The sequence below is a fragment of the Cyprinodon variegatus genome, unplaced genomic scaffold (genome assembly GCF_000732505.1).
Source record: "Cyprinodon variegatus isolate N-32 unplaced genomic scaffold, C_variegatus-1.0 Scaffold283, whole genome shotgun sequence".
Taxonomy (NCBI): Eukaryota; Metazoa; Chordata; class Actinopteri; order Cyprinodontiformes; family Cyprinodontidae; genus Cyprinodon; species Cyprinodon variegatus.
In genome coordinates this window covers 892,683-913,090 of record NW_015150736.1, presented here as the reverse complement: position 1 = coordinate 913,090, position 20,408 = coordinate 892,683, and the positions used below count along the sequence as shown (strand labels likewise).

Sequence of the window (20,408 nt, the reverse complement as noted above, 5' to 3'; positions counted from 1 at the left end):
ATTGGTAGACAATCCAACTGTTAAAATTTGAGGAAATATACTTATATTAAGAAAAGTTTACTTATTTTTAGATACATTTTTGCATTGTAAAGCACATACCTCTTTACAAGAAGACTCCATCTTCTTGACAAAGAAATAAAAAATAAAAACATTAAACGTACTGACCCATACTTTCTTGCGTTGTCTACTGATGGTGTCAGAGGGACTGGTGCTGCCAGTGTACAGCAGCCACGCTTCTGGGGGTGCGCCCCAAGGCAGCTGTGGCTGCATTGTAGCTTACCACAGCGAGTGTGCGTGAATGGGTGAATAAATGAATGCAGTGTACATTTTTTTGGTCAAGTCTCCTGACTTTAAAAAGTGCTATAAAAGTACATGCAATTTACCATTCAAATGTAATGTATGCTGGTGAAGGTTTTCAGTCATCCAGGTCATAGTCATTCCAAAAAAGAAAATTAAAAACAATCCACTGGACTTTGTTTCCAAATTTGAAGAGGTTTCACTTCCCATCCAGGAAGATTTTTCAATTCAAAATGAATTAAAAATTCAAAATTAATTGAAAGTTCAAAATGAAGGGAAAATTCAATTTGAATTTAAAGATCTTCCTGGATGGGAAGAGAAACCTCTTCAAATTTGGAAACAAAGTCCAGTGGATTGTTTTTAATTTTCTTTTTTGGAATGTAAATGTACAAAGCTTGTGTCTACAGATGTAACTACAGCATCAACCATGCTGCAGCAGTGCTGTGAGGAGCTCTAGGCCCCAGAAAACTTTTGTTTTGCCTCTTATTAACTTTTTCCTGTGATGCCTCGTTCTCATTCTACTGTATGTGTCTCTGTGATTGGCTAATAATCATAGAGTTGTGGATGAAATGCTGTGAAGTGTATGGCTAGATGTCAGTATGGTGATGAGTTTTGTTCTCGCTCTAACTCCTGCATGCTTGTTTTGCCTGTACTAGTGTCACTGATGTAGTCTGTTGTAATTTTTAAGGAGAGAAGAGAGAAGTCTCTATGGAAAACAGACACTCACACACACACACCAGTTTGTATTTCTATCCATATTGAGACTCTACATTGACTTACATTCATTTTAGTAACTGCATTTAAGCCTGACACTAACCTTAATATCAGTATATTCCAAACCCTAACCTTAACATAAAGTTTATTCACACCCTAACCCTAAGAAATAGGGATCTGCCACATTAGGACCGGCCTATGATCCCCATAAGGCCTGTTGGTCCTCAGACGGTCAGCAAATAGACCAAAAACAGTTTTAAATAGGTAACATTTACAAGTACAGGAAGAATTTTAACAGGAAGAATTAATTGACACTCTCCTCCTGGATGAGCATGTAGAGACATTTTGCTGTGCTTGTGCATCAAAAATTATGTTACATTTTTTTGTTTTAATACAGCAAGTTTGTAAATATTCAGCAACTGTAATTTTACCTAACAATAGCCACATACACTCAATGGCCACTTTATTAGGTAAATTATTTTATTTATCTCCTTAATGCAACTTCTCCTTAATGCAAATATCTAATCAGCCAGTCTCAGGGCAGCAACTCAATGCATTTAGGCATGTAGACGTGGTCAAGACAATCTGCTCCGGTTCAAACTGAACATCAGAATGGGGAAGAAAAGTGATTTAAGTGACTTTAAGAAATGGTGTGGTTTGTTGGTGTTAGACGGGCTGGTCTGAGTGTTTTAGAAACTCTGATCTACTGGGATTTTCATGCCCAACCATCTCTAGTGTTTACAGCTAATGGTCAGAAAAAGAGAAAATATCCAGTGAGTGGCAGTGCTGTGGGCCTAAATGCCTTGATGATCCTAGAAGCCAGACTAGTTCAAGTTGATCAAAAGGCAGCAGTAACTCAAATGGCCACTCGTTACAAAGTAATGTGGCTACAGTATATATATATGTATGTATATATTAAATTAATTTCTCTTTTTCTTTTATTGCTACTATAAAGTTTCTTCTTCATAAGGTGGTTCCAATGCTAGCTGTATTTCTTCAAAGTACATCAGACCCTCCCCAACAAAAGCTAATACTGACTGATAAACGACAGATCAACTAAAATATTTAGTTTTTTAATGATACAGGCTTTAATTTTCCATTTATTTATGATCTTTTACTTTTTCGTCTCAAGCTTATCATCATGTCTCTGTTTTCTGTCTCTGTCCAGCATCTGCTCCTAAACTGAGACCAATGCAAGGACAGTCTCTGATGGAAGGAGAGAAGATGTACTTGAAGTGTGAGGCGTCGGGAACCCCCAGCCCTTCCTTCCGCTGGTACAAAGATGGACATGAGCTGCAGAAAGGCAGAGACCTCAAAATAAAAACCAACAAGTGAGTATTTGAGTTAGTTAAAAGAGAGGATAAGGTTCAGTCGAACTGACTCGAATGAAGAGACACCTGACAAGTTTATCGTAGATCAGTCACTCTGGGTAAAACAGAAAGGTTTATAGAGGTCTTCAAGTCAGGCTTGTATTCAAAGGAGATTATAAGGAAAGATATTGGATGATTTTGCAATAATTAGTGTAAAATATGTAGAGCAATTCATTGGCCAGCCAAAATGTTTTAGCTGATGTCAGCAGGAATTTTCTTTTATCCGCCCAGGCTGATATTTGTTTGAGTTCATTACTGCATCCATCAGCCATGATTTGGATAAACTGAAGAGCCTGCCTTGACGCTACCTCCATTTGCTATCCACATTTTTTTTTGTTTTGTTAATAAATGTTTCTTTTTTTTAATTCAAGACTTGCATACAATTTGTTATCATTGTATTATTTTTTTTAAATAGTGAGATGACTAAAAATAATATTAGCTTCAAAAATCAGACCCCCAAAAAACAGGCAGCACATATCTGGGATAGTTTAAACTTGTGTCAAAATCATAGGTTACCTGTATCAGACTAAATAGAACCTCTTTGGTTGATCTTTAGGAGTAGAGAAAGTAAGCATAAATAAAAGAATAATGGTTGTAACGGAACCACAGCTTGCTGTTCTCAGTAATTCACCTGCTGGTCTTAGCAGTGCAGTATGGCTAGGTATTAAAAGAAGTTAGAATAGTCTGCAACAGGATGCAGACCCAGAGATGTTTCTTATACATTAATATGCAATTCTACTGAGGGAGGCGTTTAGTTTTTACCTTTCTGGAGATCAAACTTATCTGATTCTTGCCATGTGATCATCATTCAGGCATAAAATATACCCTTTTCTTCTGCAAGGGTACACTGTAAAAGAAAAGTGTGACTTTAACTCTAATAGAGTTGAAAATAACTCTATTTCTCCAAATTAGAGTAAAATTTACTCTAAATTAAGTCTCAACTTTTCCTTGTCAAATTTGCTAATTTTAGTGTCAAAATCAGGAAGACTCAGAAACTGGCAGGTAATCGACACTATATAGAGTAAAAGTTACGCTGCATAGCTGTCAAACTTGACCATATTTACACTCAGTATAGTTGTAAATACTCTATATAGAGTATTAGATTTTTAGAAATAGAAATTAGAGTATTAGAAATAGATTGACTGAATTTTTACCACCCAATTTTTTTACTGCTTTGGGATGACAATTTTACTTTTGTGTATGATCCAGATCCAGTCCAGGGTTTTTTGACCTTTTTTTAACTATGATTCAGATCCATGTGGATGCAGAGTTAGCAACATTAGCAGTTAGGCATGGTTTGTTAACCATCGTCTCCTGGTTACACAAAGCAGCTACACTGTTTTACAGCCAGCATTTTTTTTTCTCTGACTGCTGAAATTACCCCATAGAAAGGTGGGCTAGCACAGGAAGAAGACCAAATTTTACGCGGAGACTGTGCTCTTTTGGGCTTTTCTAATTTTTTCTTTTCTTTTCATAGTTTAAACTTAGAGCCCACATTAAAAAAGCAAACTCTTGCATATTTTAACTGAAGCCAGAATTCTTCTATTAACAAACCGGGTTGAAATGTTGTGCTAGAGTTGATAGTGCAGACTGGTATTGTCCGGTTGTTCAACACTCCTTTGAAATATTAAAAAAGCTTGAACACACGTCAATATTTCCAGTTGCTTTAGCCAAAAAAAAAAAAAAACAAGTTAACAAGAATAACTGAGATGGTCCTTCTGTCTGTCTTTGTCCCTTTCTTTCTCTTTCATTCAAGAAAAAATTCAAAGGTGCAGATCAGTCGTGTTCGTGTAGAAGACTCGGGGAACTACACCTGTGTGGCTGAAAACTCGTTAGGACAAGAAAACGTCACAAGTATAATCACCGTGCAGATCAGTAAGCATCAGATTGGTTTTTAGATATGTTTTACATTTGTCTGAGTTGTATTAATTAGTTCCAACTATTTACTTTTGCAGCTCGACGGCATATGTACGGACTAATTACCTAGTTAGGTTAACAGGTTTTAGATGTAACTGGATAGATTTTTACATTCAGGACCTGAACTGTCCACCTGTGGACCAGGTTGAGTCATAACTGCATTTTAAAACTAAAAAAGTAAAACTAACAGCCTTCAATGGAGAAATCATATTGTAATGAAAACTGCTGCAATGATTAAATCTTAATAAATAATTTCAAATACTGTATGTAAGCCAACTTTTTATAGTGACTGTTGGGATCTGTTTAGACTTTATATGAACACATTAATTACATTAATGTAATTACATTACATTAATTAAAGACTTTTAATATATATATTTTTTAGATAAATATTTTGTCCCAAGGAAAAATTTTAAATTTAAAAAAAATTTAGTTGCAGCCAAACTAATCTCTAGCACGATGCTTCCGTGGAAAAGGCATGGAGTTTGACTGCTCCATGCCTTTTCCTAATAGCAGTTCCCCAAGCTTTGTCTGATACTGTATGACCATCCAGAAAGATTTTCACTTTTCCAGGTTGACACGGATTGGAATCAAGTTGGTCAGCACCCATTGTTGATGATACATGGATTGAGCTTTCAGCTGTGAAAGTGGTTTTATCACAGTTGATGGTACTGTAGTCTGGAGTAGGGTTGAGCGTAGTTTGAATTTGTACGATTCCAGTTCTGATTCCAATTCTTTATTTCAGTTTCAATTCCTTTAAATTCTCAAATTTGATCATTTTAATGGTAAGGGCCAATAAATTTTTTTTGTTTTAAGCTGTCTAACCAGTTCCAGCTCGATGACTTTGTCTGATCTTCTCAATTTATTATTCCTTAAATATTTCACTCTGTGTAAACATTACTATAGATGAACACATGGATATTTTCAACCAGTAAATAAATATAAAACCTATGAACTCTGATATAGATCAAATAATTTATTTTTCGCAGGGGTACATTTTCCCACAGAGCTTTGTTCTTAAAAGAAAAATCATTAAAACTCAATTGAATACATCCAGTGTCTGATGCTGCAGGTACTTACCACTTGTAGTTCAATATTATTATTTATTTCACTGGATTCTGGCTGCAGCGCTGTGCGAGGCCGAATATCAGACTTGCAGGAAAAATCAGTTTTTTGTTCTAAGGAAGTAATCCCTTCAAAGTTTATAACCTCAGGGTTGTTCATTGCACCTCAATTCCACTCAGCTAGACGTGAAAGTAGTGATGTTTTACTTTTGTTGACGGAGAAACGATAAGATTTTATTTTTCGTCTCTAAACAAATGTTGCTTCGACCAGTTTTTGCGACTCCTCAGCAAAAAGAGGTTGCTACTGGCCGTCCTAAAAGGCGCAAGATGACTCCATTGTCTAATTTGCATATATGCAAATAAGGTGATGAACTGAAATATATTTCATGCAGGAGGAAATCCCTCTTATTGCCTTTTTCTTTGGATGTCTGTCAAAGGACTGCAGAGAGATGTCAGGATAGCAGGAAGGGAAAACCTGGGGATTTTAAGAGTAATAGCTTTTATCTGAGACAGTTGTGTCAGTTAGATTATTTTCATTATCCCACTTTGCTATATCGTGGGATTAGCAGCAGTTTTTCACATGTGCATTTCATTTGCAATCTAGATTCAGAGTGGAAAGGTTCTCTCTCTCTGCTGCAGCATTCAGACAGTCTGCCTACATGACGACAGCAGACAATGAGAGAGGGAGAGAGAGCAGGAGGCGAGCTTACAGATCCACTCGCTCAGGAGGAAAGAGTTTTGTGCTTTTATGTGTTGTCGCCAAAGTGTCAATTAACATAAAAAGGAAATAAAAGTAAATAAAGGTGCTAGAGTCTGAGAAGTCTCTAAAATGAGCGACAAAAGCGCAAAGTTGGTAACACTGGCTCCAAATGATCAGATTCTTTCTGCCTTTTTATTGTTTTTTTGTAGATGTTACATTATGCAATTATCAATATGTAAATAAGTAAAAAGACAGTTTTGAGAAAGTAAGGACTAAAAAACTGATTTATTTTTTGTAAAATAAAGGAAGTCCTTAAAAGAAAAAATAAAGTACAGGTACATAAATAATCTTTTTTTAAAGTACAGTGAATAAGTATTATTTATATTTGACCCCTTTTAACTGAGGGACATTTTCAGCTCAATTGTCTCAAGTTATCCTTATGATCTACTTTGAGAAGTGCACCAGTCCCTCATGCAGCAAAGCAGGCTCATAACATGATGCTGCCAACCCCATGCTTCACAGTTTGGATGGTGTTCGCAGGCTTAGAAATGTCCCTGTCTTCCTCTAAATATAACAGTAGTCAATATGGCTCAATACTTGAATAGCAATCAGTGGTTGATGGACATTCTCTTTGTATTCTGTATAACAACTTTATATATACAACTATATATATATAGATATAGATATATAAGGTATTTCATACCCTTTATAAAGGAGCAGCCTTATGCTGCTGACATTAAATAAAACTGCAACATTTCTGTTTTAGGTTATTCAACAAGTTTGCAGCCTCTAGTAGGGTGTGTTAGTACTAAACATAATCTCCCTTGTCTCTACTTCCTGTCAATCATCAGTGACCACCACAACCCCATCTCCAGGTGTCAGTCATGCGAGGCGCTGCAACGATTCAGAGAAGGCTTACTGCGCTAACGGAGGAGACTGTTACTTTATACATGGTATTAACCAGCTGTCCTGCAAGTAAGTTTGTCTTCCAGTCAGTCTCCATCCCTTCAGCTCTCCACCCAGGCTCTCTTCCTCTCCTTTGTCTTTCATTTGTCCGTGATTTCTGTGTTGTTGGTCACTGCACCACCCTGTGCTCTGTTTCGTGTATTAAACTCCCTGCACATCCATACCTGCAACCCGACTAACGGTGCCTCTGTGTTTTAGGCTTATTTTTCACATGGTACCATCTCTTATAGAAGCTTAGAGCAGGTGGCTGCTACAGATCTTCTCCCGCAGTTAATCTCCATACTCATCCACAGGTCCTCATTCTCTGCTGTAGTGATGTGTGCACATTTATGTGTGAGGTCTGCCTGTGAGTGAAAGAGGGAGCATGGAAAGGTGTAAATGTAGCCCTGCAGAAAATCTGGAGTACTCTATGAGATTAATTCACTGTAAAACTGTTGGTATGTTGCTGTATTTACTATTCCTGTTACCTACCTTTACTTTCTTTTTAGCTTTCAACACACCTGATTAGGACAATGTCTCATACAGCTCTGGTAAATAGTTGAAATCCAATCATCATGCCAAGAATGTTAGATTATTTATGATACATTTAAAACTATTTTCTCTAAATACTAATAATCACAATAATTTGTCGTTACAACTCTACAATTTCTTAAAGGTATAGTGTAGGATGTTATTTTTCTGGTTGGATCGTCTGAATAAGTGGTCCTCCTAATTGTCAATCATTCTGGTGATATGCTTAGGTAAGGCCGTCCTATGTGCTCCTCACTATTTTCACTTACTTGTGGTGAGTCTGACATAGTGGAAAAATTGCAAATGGAAAGTAAGCTTGTACGATCGATGCAAACAACAACTTTTAAACTGACGTGCACAAGGAGAAACTGACTAGTGCATGCTCTCGCACGTGTGTAATAGGTGTTCCCTCTCGGGAGTGGGTACGGTTTGTACATCTGCTTTTGTTTGTGGAGAGGGCAGGTCTTTTCAAAACTTCTCAAAAATCCTCCACTATACCTTTAAAGTCGTAGGGAACCGGCTGTTCCAATGTTTGCAGTTCAGAATTCTTCCGAGTGGTGCATGACTTTACACGAGTGAATAAAGTGAATGTGACTGGTCGATTATTAAGAGGGCGGTGTGGTGGAAGATTCGCAAGCAAGTTTGGTTGTGGCAGGTTTGTCTAAAGCATCTTGCTAACCAGTTAGCAGCTTAGTGCTAGTAGTTTCCCAATGGGAAATTCGATTGGGACCAAGTAGCACTAAATTTTTGACTTAGAAACGACACTGTCAAGGAACGCTATGGACAGAAGAAACATGCAAGAGGAGGAGAGTTTTGTGTCGGAGGTCGCGGATGAGTCTCCTTTGAATACATTTTTTATTTAGAGAAGGAAATTGGGGACAAAGATGTTGCCGAAGAGGGCACCAGGGTGGCAGAAGCTTCGCTTGTTAATAAAAAATAAAAAAAAAGGAAAAAGGCTTAAAATGGAATAAAAATGAGTGCGCCTCATCAGGCTAAAGTAGTAAAACAATTTCACAAAGAATTTGAGTCAGTAGATCACATGACCTGGAAGCTATTGAAGAAAAGTCCCAACTTTTGTCTTTAAAAATATGTTAAAAATTGAAATTGGCTTAAAATTGCATAAAAGAAAGTGTTCCTTACATATGTTATCTATTGGCATGATTTTATATTAGTTTCGTCTTAGCTGGTCATGAGATAAGGAATTTATTGATTTTTGTTTCTCAAGAGTGCTTGGTTCAAAGATTTGCTGACCGTCCCTAACCGCACTACCGCGTGCGGGAGGAGGGAGCAGCTGAGAGATGCTGGCCAACATCAGAGTCCCTCAGTCGGGTCAACTGTTTGCTAGATCCCGCTGACTCCGTGGAGCTTGAATATCCAATATCCAACTTCAAACCCACTTCACCGCGGTTGTTAGCCACCGAGTTAAGAAGACATTGTCGACACCTGTGTCCATGTGTGCGTCCAAACGAAAAATAATAAAGTCAATACTTATAACCTTAGCATTGTTTTCAAAAACAGTTGCTAAATGTCTCAGCTCACTGAGAAGTTCTTCGTAGGTAGCCATGTTTGTTGTGACTCTGGCCGGTGGCTGCTAACCAACCAATGGGCAGAAGTTGAGCCCGTACTCATTTGTATAATGAGGCAGAAATGCAGACAGAAATGTAAATATAACAGGCAGAAATAAATAGCATGGAAGAAATAAATAAAGTAAAAAAATACAAATGAAGAATAAACCACACAAAAATATTATAACATGCTCATAAATAAATAGTGAAAGAAATAAGTAATGAATAAATAAAGTTGAAGATTATAACAGAAAATAAATAAATACGGTAATTAATACAAAGCCGAAAAAACAAAAAAGCTAATTAAAAGAGATATATACATTTATGTCTCACTGTATAATTTAATTTCTATCTACTTTTATTTGTTTATTGTATTTTTGGAGGGCAGTTAAAGTATAGTTGTTTATTTTTGGAGCATTTCTGTATTTATTTTTATTATGGCAGGATTGGTCCTCTATAGTTGCGTATATTAGCTGCGAAATATGAGTCAAGATGCTATGAAAAATTTGATTGACAGATGACCGTTGATATATGATTGGCCGAGACAGGATTTTTTTGAAAATAGAAATCTTCAAACTTTTGGGACAATATCGTCTGATAAAGAGTACATTTATATACATATTTAAGGCAGAATGATTTGAAATTTAAATGACTTCCCTACGACTTTAAAATAAGTGTATTCGACTTTAATTTGAGTATGTGCATAAGATGATCTGCAAATGGAATGAGTATTTTTATATTTACCATTAGATAATTAGATATTATAGACTTGAAATAAAAAAGAATGCATTTGTTTTTTCTTATTTCAAATGTAAATTAACTTATTCCATTCCATCTTTGAAGAAAAATTGACTTACTTTGATTAATTCAGGCTTGTGCTCTATTTTTATTTTCTTTACGAGAAGATTTGTTTTGTATCATCTTTCAATTACACAAAATGTTCACATGACGTAGGTAACATTACAGTCAAGTCCCTACAACTCCACTCTGTTGACAGCAGTGCCATATTGCTTCATATTGAGTGAAGCTATAAAAAGTTAAACAGGACGTCCCACTGTCATGGTGTATTAGCCACTCTCTCTGCTGACGGTCACTCTTTTGGCATGTAACCATGAGCCATTTTGCAAGCCGAGGGCACTGTGCAGCAGAGAGGACAAAACAGATAAGACAGATGTCAGATGATGTGCATGTTGGGTCCTTCACATTAAACTACATATCAAAGAGTGTCTGTGAGTCCATATCAGCCTTCAGACTTGGTCGGAGTCTCAGATAAACTAATAACAGCTGTCAAGGTCACTGGGTTACTATCAGTGTAATTCACAGTACTTAAACAGTCACTACAGCTCTGGGAATTTTTACTCATACAATGAGCTCACACTGACGACAGTGCAGCTGCGCTGCAGGTGCCACAAGGAACCCACAAACCTATGTTAAACCTATGTGTACGCTCAAATCAGCCACCTATCAGACCACTCTACCAACCTTTTTTTTAAAAAAAAAAAGACACTGGTGACAAATCCAGCAATTTTTTTTTTCATTTATTTTTATTTTTTCTCTGTTTTGGAGACTTTTAGACAAGAACTGATTTGTAATCAGGTAATCGAGTGTAATCATTCCCTAGAATACACAATAATATTATGTGTGCAATAGTACACTAATCACACTAATCACACTTTACCAATAGCAAAGTGATTGAGCAAAATATCCATAATGTCCAAATAAATCGCTGAAGACAGACTAGATTATGGCGACCGTGGACCCACTTCCGCCCTGGCTTAGATGTCCATACCGATTTTCGGTATTTCATAAGTGCACATCGCTACAGAACTTCTTCAGAACTTGAACTTTGGTTCAAACCATGGTTTTTAAGCTTGAATATCCACAGTGGACCAACACCTGTGATGCCGCTTGTGCGTTAGATGTATGGGTGTACAAAAAAAGTCAGTACAAAGGTTCCCACTTGTGATTTTAGGATGTCTTTAAGAAAATGCAGTTAACTGGGTAAAATATTTTTAACCTGTTAAAATGTTTCTAATTAATTAATCAAACTCCTGGCCCTGATTATAATATAAACACACATTAATTAATACATTAAATGGATTTATTTGTTATTTGTCAATAAATACATATAACTCCCTACCAACAAATCACCTTATATGGGTTACCACAGGAATGGCTAATGATTGGCTAAGGATAGCCTTGGGTACCACTGGATCCTCATCTGGCTCTAGTTGGATTTGTGGTTTAAATTCAGCCTCACTGGGATGAACTGATCATTCTTATCATGACAGTCTCTCCATCATTTTTTTTTTATTTAATAAAATCTTTGGATGAGGTCATTTAATCTATATTAGGTAGAGTGTGCTGTGTGTCACGGGCTGTTTCTCAATTCACTAGAATACGAGTACGGACTCGTGTCCTCGCCAAGTATGTTCTTGAGAAGAACACAGGAAAGTGTGGACTTGGGGAGAACGGGAGCATGCAACATAAATCTGGGTCAAATGGAAAAGAAGCGGACTGATGACGTCACATGCCCAGCTCGTCTAGAGCTGCATTTCACCTCCTGTTATTAATAGTCTCTAGATAATAATAAATTATTACAATTTTCATTTAGTGGGGGAATAATGATGGACACAGTCATAAACACAAATCAAATTAACATTTTGCCGAATAAAACAAAAAATATCCTGCTGGTTGGTGCGGTCCTCTCAACTTCTCACAAATCTTTTTTTAATTACGCATTAAATCGGTAAATGGACCATATAGTGAAGCTTTAAGGTCTAATATTCGCACCTTAAATGATCTTAAAACATACTTTTTTTGAACAGCAGCAACAAAAAAGAGAACTTTTAACTTTCAATGGAGTGCTCCATTGAAAGCTGCTGCTGCTGTGGTGCATGCTGGGACAGCTGTCAATGTCAAGAATGGACAAATCTGCTCTGATGCATGCTGGGTAAAGAGGTAGGGGCGAGAACAACATCTGGGGATTTGGTGCGTTCTCAGTCTGGCTTTCCAGGCAATTGGAACACTGCTCGGGCTGAGGCTGATGACATGTATTATATACATATATATTTTTAAAAACAAAGGGGAGTGTGTATGACGTCATCCGCACACTGGACTGGAGTTGTGACAGGCAGCCCGGGCCACAGGCGGCTACGCTCTACCCCTTCTATTCATTCGGCTAGCTAATCTGAATCGTTGAATTCCATTTCGAGAGCGAGATCATCTGTGGTAGTAGCACTAGACATCTTCCAGGCATGTAAATAAAACTAGCAGCAGTTCAGCGGACAGGAGGAATGATTTAAAAATATAAATATAAAAAATATAACCGCGGATGTCTGGGGGACAGTGATTTGCCTACATGTTATGAATGCTGGCGTACCATAAATTATCAATTATGAACAGTTTAGTTTGTGCCTTCAAGTCGTTGCCCATAGGAAGACATAACTTGGATATAACCTAACAGAATATCTTCAGAACAGCCTCAAATATGGTACCTGTTAACCAGCTCCACATGTAAACCTGTCCAGGAAAGTCACAGCCAGGCAGATGAGCTCCAAGCCAATTTTTTTCTAGTAACATTAAAAGAAAAAGTACTACACTGGAAAAAGGCTAAACTTCAACATCTACAGTATAAAGAGAGATACTGATGGCAGATGCACAGCCGCTATTTCAATCTAGGTGGAGTGACAGCCAAACAGTAACAGACCAGATGAAGCTGCTATGATGAGGAAAAAGGAGAGGGAGCATAAAGTTATAACTTGCCAAAAGTACAGGCAGCAGGCTCCTATCAAGTCTAACTTGTCAAATACTGCAAAAGAGGAGAATAGAGATAGAATGAAGTAGAATGAGGAAAAGTGGTCCCTATGTACTCTAGCAGTCAAACCTTATAGCAGCATAAATAGCTCAGCATAACCTAACTATTTTGGATGAAGTATAAGAAAGGTGTAGCCACAATAGGGCAAAGATAGAGCCAATATGAATAAACATAAAGAGTAGACACCTCAAGGACCACTATTGCCTTGTTGGCGCTTTCGAGCAGAGGAACAGCGATTTTGGGATTTGTCGATACTTTCATTGTAATTCTTTTGGACAGGCTCAGTGTTGTGTGTGCTAATTTGATCAATCATAATTTGACAAACACTAAAATAAATTTGTTTGTGCTGCAAACCTCATGAATATATCTGTCTATGAAATTTATGCTTATCTATAAGTGTTATGTCCTCAGAAACTGGACAAGCTGTTTGAAAAACTAATGGATTCATTAGAACTGAGCTGTAGTTTTAAAGATGTGACTTTTCCATCATATAGCCACTGTTCTGGCACTTGTGACTGACCCTGTCCTCCTTGTGTAGAAACAAACTGTAAGCATTAAATGCATCACTTTGTGTGAGTAGGAGGCTTCTTTCTAGGAAACAGCCTCAGACTTGTAGGTGTTTAGAGCAGCAAGTGCAAAAGTGTTCATTAACTGAGTATTAGATGATTCACCGCTCACTTAGATCAACTTATTACCCATATGGGAAAATGTGTGCCTGTGTGAAATTGAAAAAAAATTCTCAAAAACACAAGGCATTAAATTGAAAAACAGTAATGTATAATCACAACTGAATATGATGATTTACATTAAAATGAGTTAGAGTTTCGAGGGGTGATTGATGATTAATCCTACTGTTTTTCTTTGTTTAGATTAAAACTCATCATAGAAGAGAAATCCATAGCCTATGTATCATCGTAAATAATATATATTCATTTTATATTTTCATTAAAAAACACATTGTTGACATTTGATTCAAAAGTGGCCGAAAAATACAATATAAAAGTCTTAAAATCAGCTTTCAAATATAATAGGTTATTCTCTATTTATTTGGCTTTATCAAAACTATACAAATGTATTTATCCTTTCTAGAATTTAGTATATATTGTGTAACCCTATTAAGCTAAAAATCTTTTTTAAAGAACTAAAAAAAAAAGTTTTTGGTGAATCTACATACAGTACTCTTCCTCCCTCAGCATTACTGGGATCAGCTGCAGCATTTGATAGGTAATATTTAAAGGTCAACTTTTTGATCAAAATAACTCATTCTTTGAAATTAATACACTTACTAGAGTGGTACAACTGAACTTATTAATTGTACAGAAAATATTGTGTATAGATAATTTTTCTATACATTTTGATGGGTTAAGAATATCCACATATCAATTTCTCGTTATGATGCCACAAAAAAAAAAAAAGATTCTTTACCTATAGGAATAGGTTGAAATGACGTTACATGGTGCTCAGGTGTTGCCCAATAGTAGCTCTGTAGTTGAGCTAAAAAATAAATTTTTTCAGTCTTATAATTTTCAGATTCAAGAAAAATGAGTAACATGACAGTGAATATCTGTCACCCCTTTGAACGCTGATGCTGCCTAAAGGAAGCAAATTAACTCAGAAGCCACATGGAGGTAATTGCTTTCCTATTGTGCAGGTAATTTATATGTTTAACAGTAGAAACCACGGTTAGCATTAGCATTAGTGGACCTGTATGGAGGGGAAGATTCTCAGTCATTTAGGTCAAAGGCATTACAAAAAAAGGAGAAAAAAAGTTAAAAACTAAACTTAACGACCCCCTTTTCAGACACTTAGATGGGTATGGGGCATTGCAAGATAATAAAAGAAGCCAAACGACCCCCATTCCAAAGGGGTGAACCCCTTCGTCCATTTCAAATTGCATGTTTTCAAAATAAAATATTATGATGGGCTACTGTATAAAACCTCAAACTCAACGCTAATCCTGACATTTTGAATTGAAAAAGCTTCCTGGGTGGGAAGCGAAAGGTCTTCAAACTTGGAAACAAAGTCCAGTGGATTCATTTAAATTTTCTTTTTTTTGAGATTTAGCGGACCTGACAAAAGGGCTGGCAAATAGTGCTATTCAAGGTCACCAGGCAAAGAGTATGATTGAAGTTTGAAATGAGAGCTGGTGAGTGCGAATGGGCAACCTTCTGGCCAGGAGGAAACAAAAATGTAGCTTTCTCCTTTAATGTAATGTAGCCTTAATTATATGGAAAGATCTAACATAAGAAAATATCTTGTAGTGTCAGATTATTTGTGAACACATTTAAAGGCACATTCACACTGCTGGTCATGTCCAGGGATTGGTTCAGGGAACTGCTAAATTGAAAACATTCATACCTTCAGTTTGTTTTCACACAGATTTCAAGACCGGACCAAACACCTTTACTCATTTGCAAAAGATTGTTTTTTGGGGCAGCATTGCCTCCATATTCCAGGACAAAGAAAATGACATATCATGGGATTTTTCTGCTGCATTATTCTTCAAACGTAGTTGTGCACCTGCATCCTTTTCAAAGGGTAGTACTTCTCAATTCAGGCAAGCAATGATTGTCAGTCTTGTTTGCATGGTATTTTCTTAAAAATTTGAGTGGTTCACTGAGGTCTGCAGAATCAGAAGCTTACAACCCTGTATGCTCCAGAGCAGCAAACACCCAACACACCTGCTTCCATAGAGGGAATAAGGCAAGGTAAGCCAGGTACCAGTTTTGCAGCACTTTAAACACACAACATGCGATTTGAAGCTCAGTTGAACATGGCTGATTCTACCAGATGAAGGCTTCAGGGCGCACACCCAGTGGCCAGTAAGTGCTCTTTTCAGCAAGTTATCGTACATATTTGACTGATGCTGATGCTATTTCTATACATAAATCCACGGACACATAGTCACAAATAGGGGTGTGGGGAAAAATCGATTTTGAGATATATCGTAACTTTCAGTTCCTAGTATTGATATAATAAAAAGTATCTTAAACAATAAGGGAAAATGGGCTACCTCTGCACTGCCACTGTGGTAGATAGCGGCATGGAGCTCTTTTGTTGTGTGCCACCGCACCATTTCTGTAGTTAGGGCAGTCAGAGTGGAAGACATGGACTGACCCAAATCCTTAACAACATGAATTCTTTTATATGTATACATTTCATTTTCATAGCTGGGTGAAATATTGCAATATATTGTGATATTGCAATATAATGATAATATCGTATTTTGACCAAAGTATTATGACATCGCAACACAGGTGACAATACTCAGTCCTAGTCACATGATCAATAGACCCTTAAGGTGGGTTCTCATCGAACATGAAAATAATATCAGTGCTTTTGCTGGTAGGAAATTATGTCAGAAATTTGTCTGGCAAGCAACAGCTATTCCCTCCGGAAGGCTCCACATTGTCATCAAATCATCTGGAGAAATGGTGGCTAGCCAGTGTCTCTTGAGCTAAATTAAAAGGGCTATTTTTTAAGCCATCCCCTGTCTCCGTTTTAGCCAGGTTTTCTAAACCCTGACCCTCGGAGCCCATCTCCTAGTTTTTTGTGGTGTTTCTCTGCCTTCACACCCCTGACCTGAACGGAAAGGTCATCAGCAGGCATTTGCAGCATTTGATGGAGGTAATGCAATCATCTGTATCAGGTGTGCTTGACTAGAGACACATCCAGAACATGAAGGGCATTGGGCCCTGAGGACCAGAGTTACGAAATCCTGGTTTTAGCAACACCTCTGACCCTCATGCTAAATACACTCAGGAGGCTGACGAATTTATAAAAGGTTTGTTGAAAAAATAGTGAAAGTGAAAGTTTGTGATTCAGTAATGGAAACATATGCAGGATCACAGTACAATAGATCAATAGAATGATTAGAAAAGAATATCTGATGTTGTAAGGAGATTAGGGAGGACTGAGTGGGGATCTTTAGATCTCAGTCTCCAAGAGGAAGAAGAAACTCAGCAAAAGGGTCAGATTTAAGGTAAGTTCAGTACAGACTTAACTGTAATGAACGGAACGAATGCTGGAGAACTGCACGTACGAGATTGAGCAAAATTCGACCGCAGGGAGTTACCTCTGACTGACTGCCAGTATTGATAACCAAATTGGTAACTTGAAGGCATGCAGATGATCAGTGTAGACTGGAGATAAATGAAAACAAGACCCAGGGAACTTATTCCCCTAAGGCCGGGCATACACTGTACAATATTTTTAATCGTTGTACTCAGCTACAGCTCAAACTGTACAGTGAAATCACAGGGTTTAAATGATCACTGTTCATGATGCAGGTTCTTATGCTGTACAGCCCGACAGCATAGAACTCACTGGTTTGCACATGCACAGTGCGTGAAGTTCTGGTAAATCATCTCGTAGAAGCTCATAACTCTGCTTCAACAGCACGATTTGCTCACGAACGCCTCTCAAGGACCTACTGAATGTCAGACATGTTTCATTTTCTCCCGACCTTATGATTCCTGATTGTGAGGTGGTCGTGAGCGGCTTAATGCCCCTCTTTACCCCCTGTATACTACATGACACAGGACGCACGACAAGGCTGAAGCTTGGCCCGAACAAAAAAAGTCTTGCACGACTGGAGAATCGGACCCAAAAGGGCAAAAAAATCGTACAATGTATGCCCGGTCAAAGAGGAAACACACAACAGATTAGTAACTTGAGTATACAAGGTCAGGCATTACAGAGGGCAAGAATTGTATCGCTTTAGCTGAACACTGAGGCGATAAAATACAGGCAGCAGGGTCTTATTAAGCTCCCCACTAAAGACGTCTGATGGAACACACCTGTGAACCATCTAGAGGATAATTATAGATATGACAGACTGTTTGTAGAAAAAGTTTTGCAGATTCCCAACGCTTACAAACCTTTTAAGAACATTTCCTACTTTCCTATTTTCTCTTCCATGATTTAAAAAAAAATTGTTTTTCTTCTGCAGTCAATGCCACAGCCAGATCTAGTCCCTGATTGGTTGTGACCACAGGCGTAACTTTCTGAAGGCCTGGTGGAGACAGTACGCACCAATAATTTCAATACATAGGTTTTGGCTCTCAACAACATGTGGGACAAATTTCTAAATTTGATTTTGCTGCTTTTAAAGGAGGATGATCACTGATGCAGCTGAAAGGGAAAACATCCATCCATCCAGAAAAATGTGGATCGGTTGAATGAAACAGGGGAGGCATGTTATATTGCTGTATCGGAATCGGCTGTTATTCGTCCTTTTTTTTTATACATTAATGTCTAACTACCCATAAATATAAATATCACTGTATTTTGGTTCTTTTGTGTTCTCAACAACAGGAAAGCTTTCAGTAAATATATGTTTGAGCTAAATTTTGGAAAATACAAACTTTATTGAAAGCGTTTGTGTCGAGTAACTGTAGGTCAATTAGCCCCCATCCTTAGAGTGTCCTCACCAACTTTCCTCACAAAGTTACACACTCGGTTGTGACGATGCAAAAATACACAGAAATTAAAATGTATTTGAAACTTGATGAACTTCATAGGTGCGATGATGCTCTTGCTTTGCTGTACCTGCCTAAAAGTTTTCTTTAGCCTCAATAGAATTACATCCTTTACCTCACTCTGCCTCGCAGAGTCCCTGAGTCACCCTCTACATAGACATAACACGTAAATCCTTCTTTGAGGGCACAAAAACCACGTTTACTGCAGTCACATCTACAGGCTTCTTCTGGGTTTTCAAAAGGGTTATCACGATGTCTTTATTTAGAAGAAAATCAGGAAAGCCAAAAGAAAGTGTATTTTCCTTTGTTTAACCACAAGGTAATGAAACATAACACTAAAGTTGCAAATAATTGATTTTAGTTATGATTTTAGGCTGAATTCCTTTCCCTAAACCATATCGGCTTTAACTAGAAGCATCTAGCTGATACTTTTCCTCCTACTTCAAAGAAGAGGTAGGGTCTCCTTAGTTTTTCCATATCTATTTTAACAATCATTTATGTTGTATTGTGTGACAATAGGATAGGAAATACTAAATAATGCTAATAGGAAATTAATTATCAATGCAGTACCTAAATGTACCCTTACCTTTGCCAAGCAGCCATGGGGGAATCTTGTAACATAAATTAGTCTTTGTTTTATTTTTTTTTTACTTCTTGAATTAGAAACCAGAGTCGTAATCTTTAAATTCCAAGCTTGGTTATTTCAAAATGTGTAGCACCCCCTTCCCCTGTGTATAACAGATGGTATGTGAAGTCCTGTGTGATCAAAAAGCTTTCTTATAATTCTCCTTGTACAACAGAACACATCTAAGAGAAATCCTTTCTTAAATCCTTAGTCTTTCACCTGCATACATTGCTCCCTCCCTCTCTGCCTATGTTGCTATCCCATGATTCTTCCTCCTTCAAACTCTGCCTCCTCTCTGCACCTCCCTTCTGATATACCTTGCGGACAGGGAATTCAGGATTTATTCTCATGGTGCTGACAAGCAGAAAACTTAGTTTAAAAGGTTTCTCACAAGCATTACCAGCTGCATGTTGATGCATATGGGTTTTAGAAAATGTGCATGATTGCACAACCCATATGCACCATTGGATTGTATGCAAACATGCTGCATAGCCAGAAACCTGCAGTTTTTGAGACTCGCTGTGGCTCTGTCATTCTTTGTTGGCCCATCTGCAAGGGTCGGTGGATAACAGGATGTAAATAAGACTGCTGTCTGTAGACTGTCAGTGCTGCTTGTTCACTTTAGAGATATGTAGACCCTAACTCTCCCTTGTTCTGTCTAACATGAATCTGCACAACTGCTGTAAATCAGTCCACTGCATGGGAGTGGCAGGCAGCACAGATTTATGATAGCTTTGAAACTTGATAAGTTATGTTGTAAGCCCCTTTTTCTCCATCTGGGAAAATGTTTAACATGCTCTCCCTAAATGGGTAAGTTAATAATTATACAGTGAAGTGTATCCTTTAAAGAAAGACATTATGTTTAAACCCAGTAAAAATAGAAATCCGCACTTACTGGTTAGTCTCAATAAGTTAAAATATTGAATACAAATGTAAACATTTTGGCCGGTCATTTCAGAAAGTGAAACACATGTATTATATACAGGTCCTTCTCTAAATATTAGCATATTGTGATAAAGTTTATTATTTTCCATAACGTAATGATAAAACTTGAACATTCATATATTTTAGATTCATTGCACACTAACTGAAATATTTCAGGTCTTTTATTGTCTTAATATGGATGAATTTGGCATACAGCTCATGAAACCCAAAATTCCTACCTCACAAAATTAGCATATTTCATCCGACCAGTAAAAGAAAAGTGTTCTTAATACAAAAAAAAAGCCAACCTTAGAATGATTATGTACAGTTATGCAATCAATACTTTCTCTGTGTATCATTAATATAAGATCACTATGAAGTGGAATATATATATATATATTAGTGTTGCACCGATACCGATACCAGTATCGGACGGGGCCCCGATACTGCCCTAAAATG

General features: G+C 37.4%; 1 protein-coding gene across 4 annotated transcripts in view; it reads left to right on the top strand.

Moving 5' to 3' along the window:
* The window catches only part of LOC107090144 (pro-neuregulin-2, membrane-bound isoform-like), a 119,624-nt gene that overhangs the window by 47,310 nt on the left and 51,906 nt on the right, over nt 1-20,408 (top strand). For all 4 annotated transcript variants that reach the window (XM_015383367.1, XM_015383363.1, XM_015383366.1 and 1 more), the window contains 3 exons: nt 2,180-2,342; nt 4,138-4,256; nt 6,914-7,037. In XM_015383367.1, the coding sequence (XP_015238853.1) occupies nt 2,180-2,342; nt 4,138-4,256; nt 6,914-7,037 (406 nt within the window). The remainder of the gene's footprint in view (nt 1-2,179; nt 2,343-4,137; nt 4,257-6,913; nt 7,038-20,408) is intronic.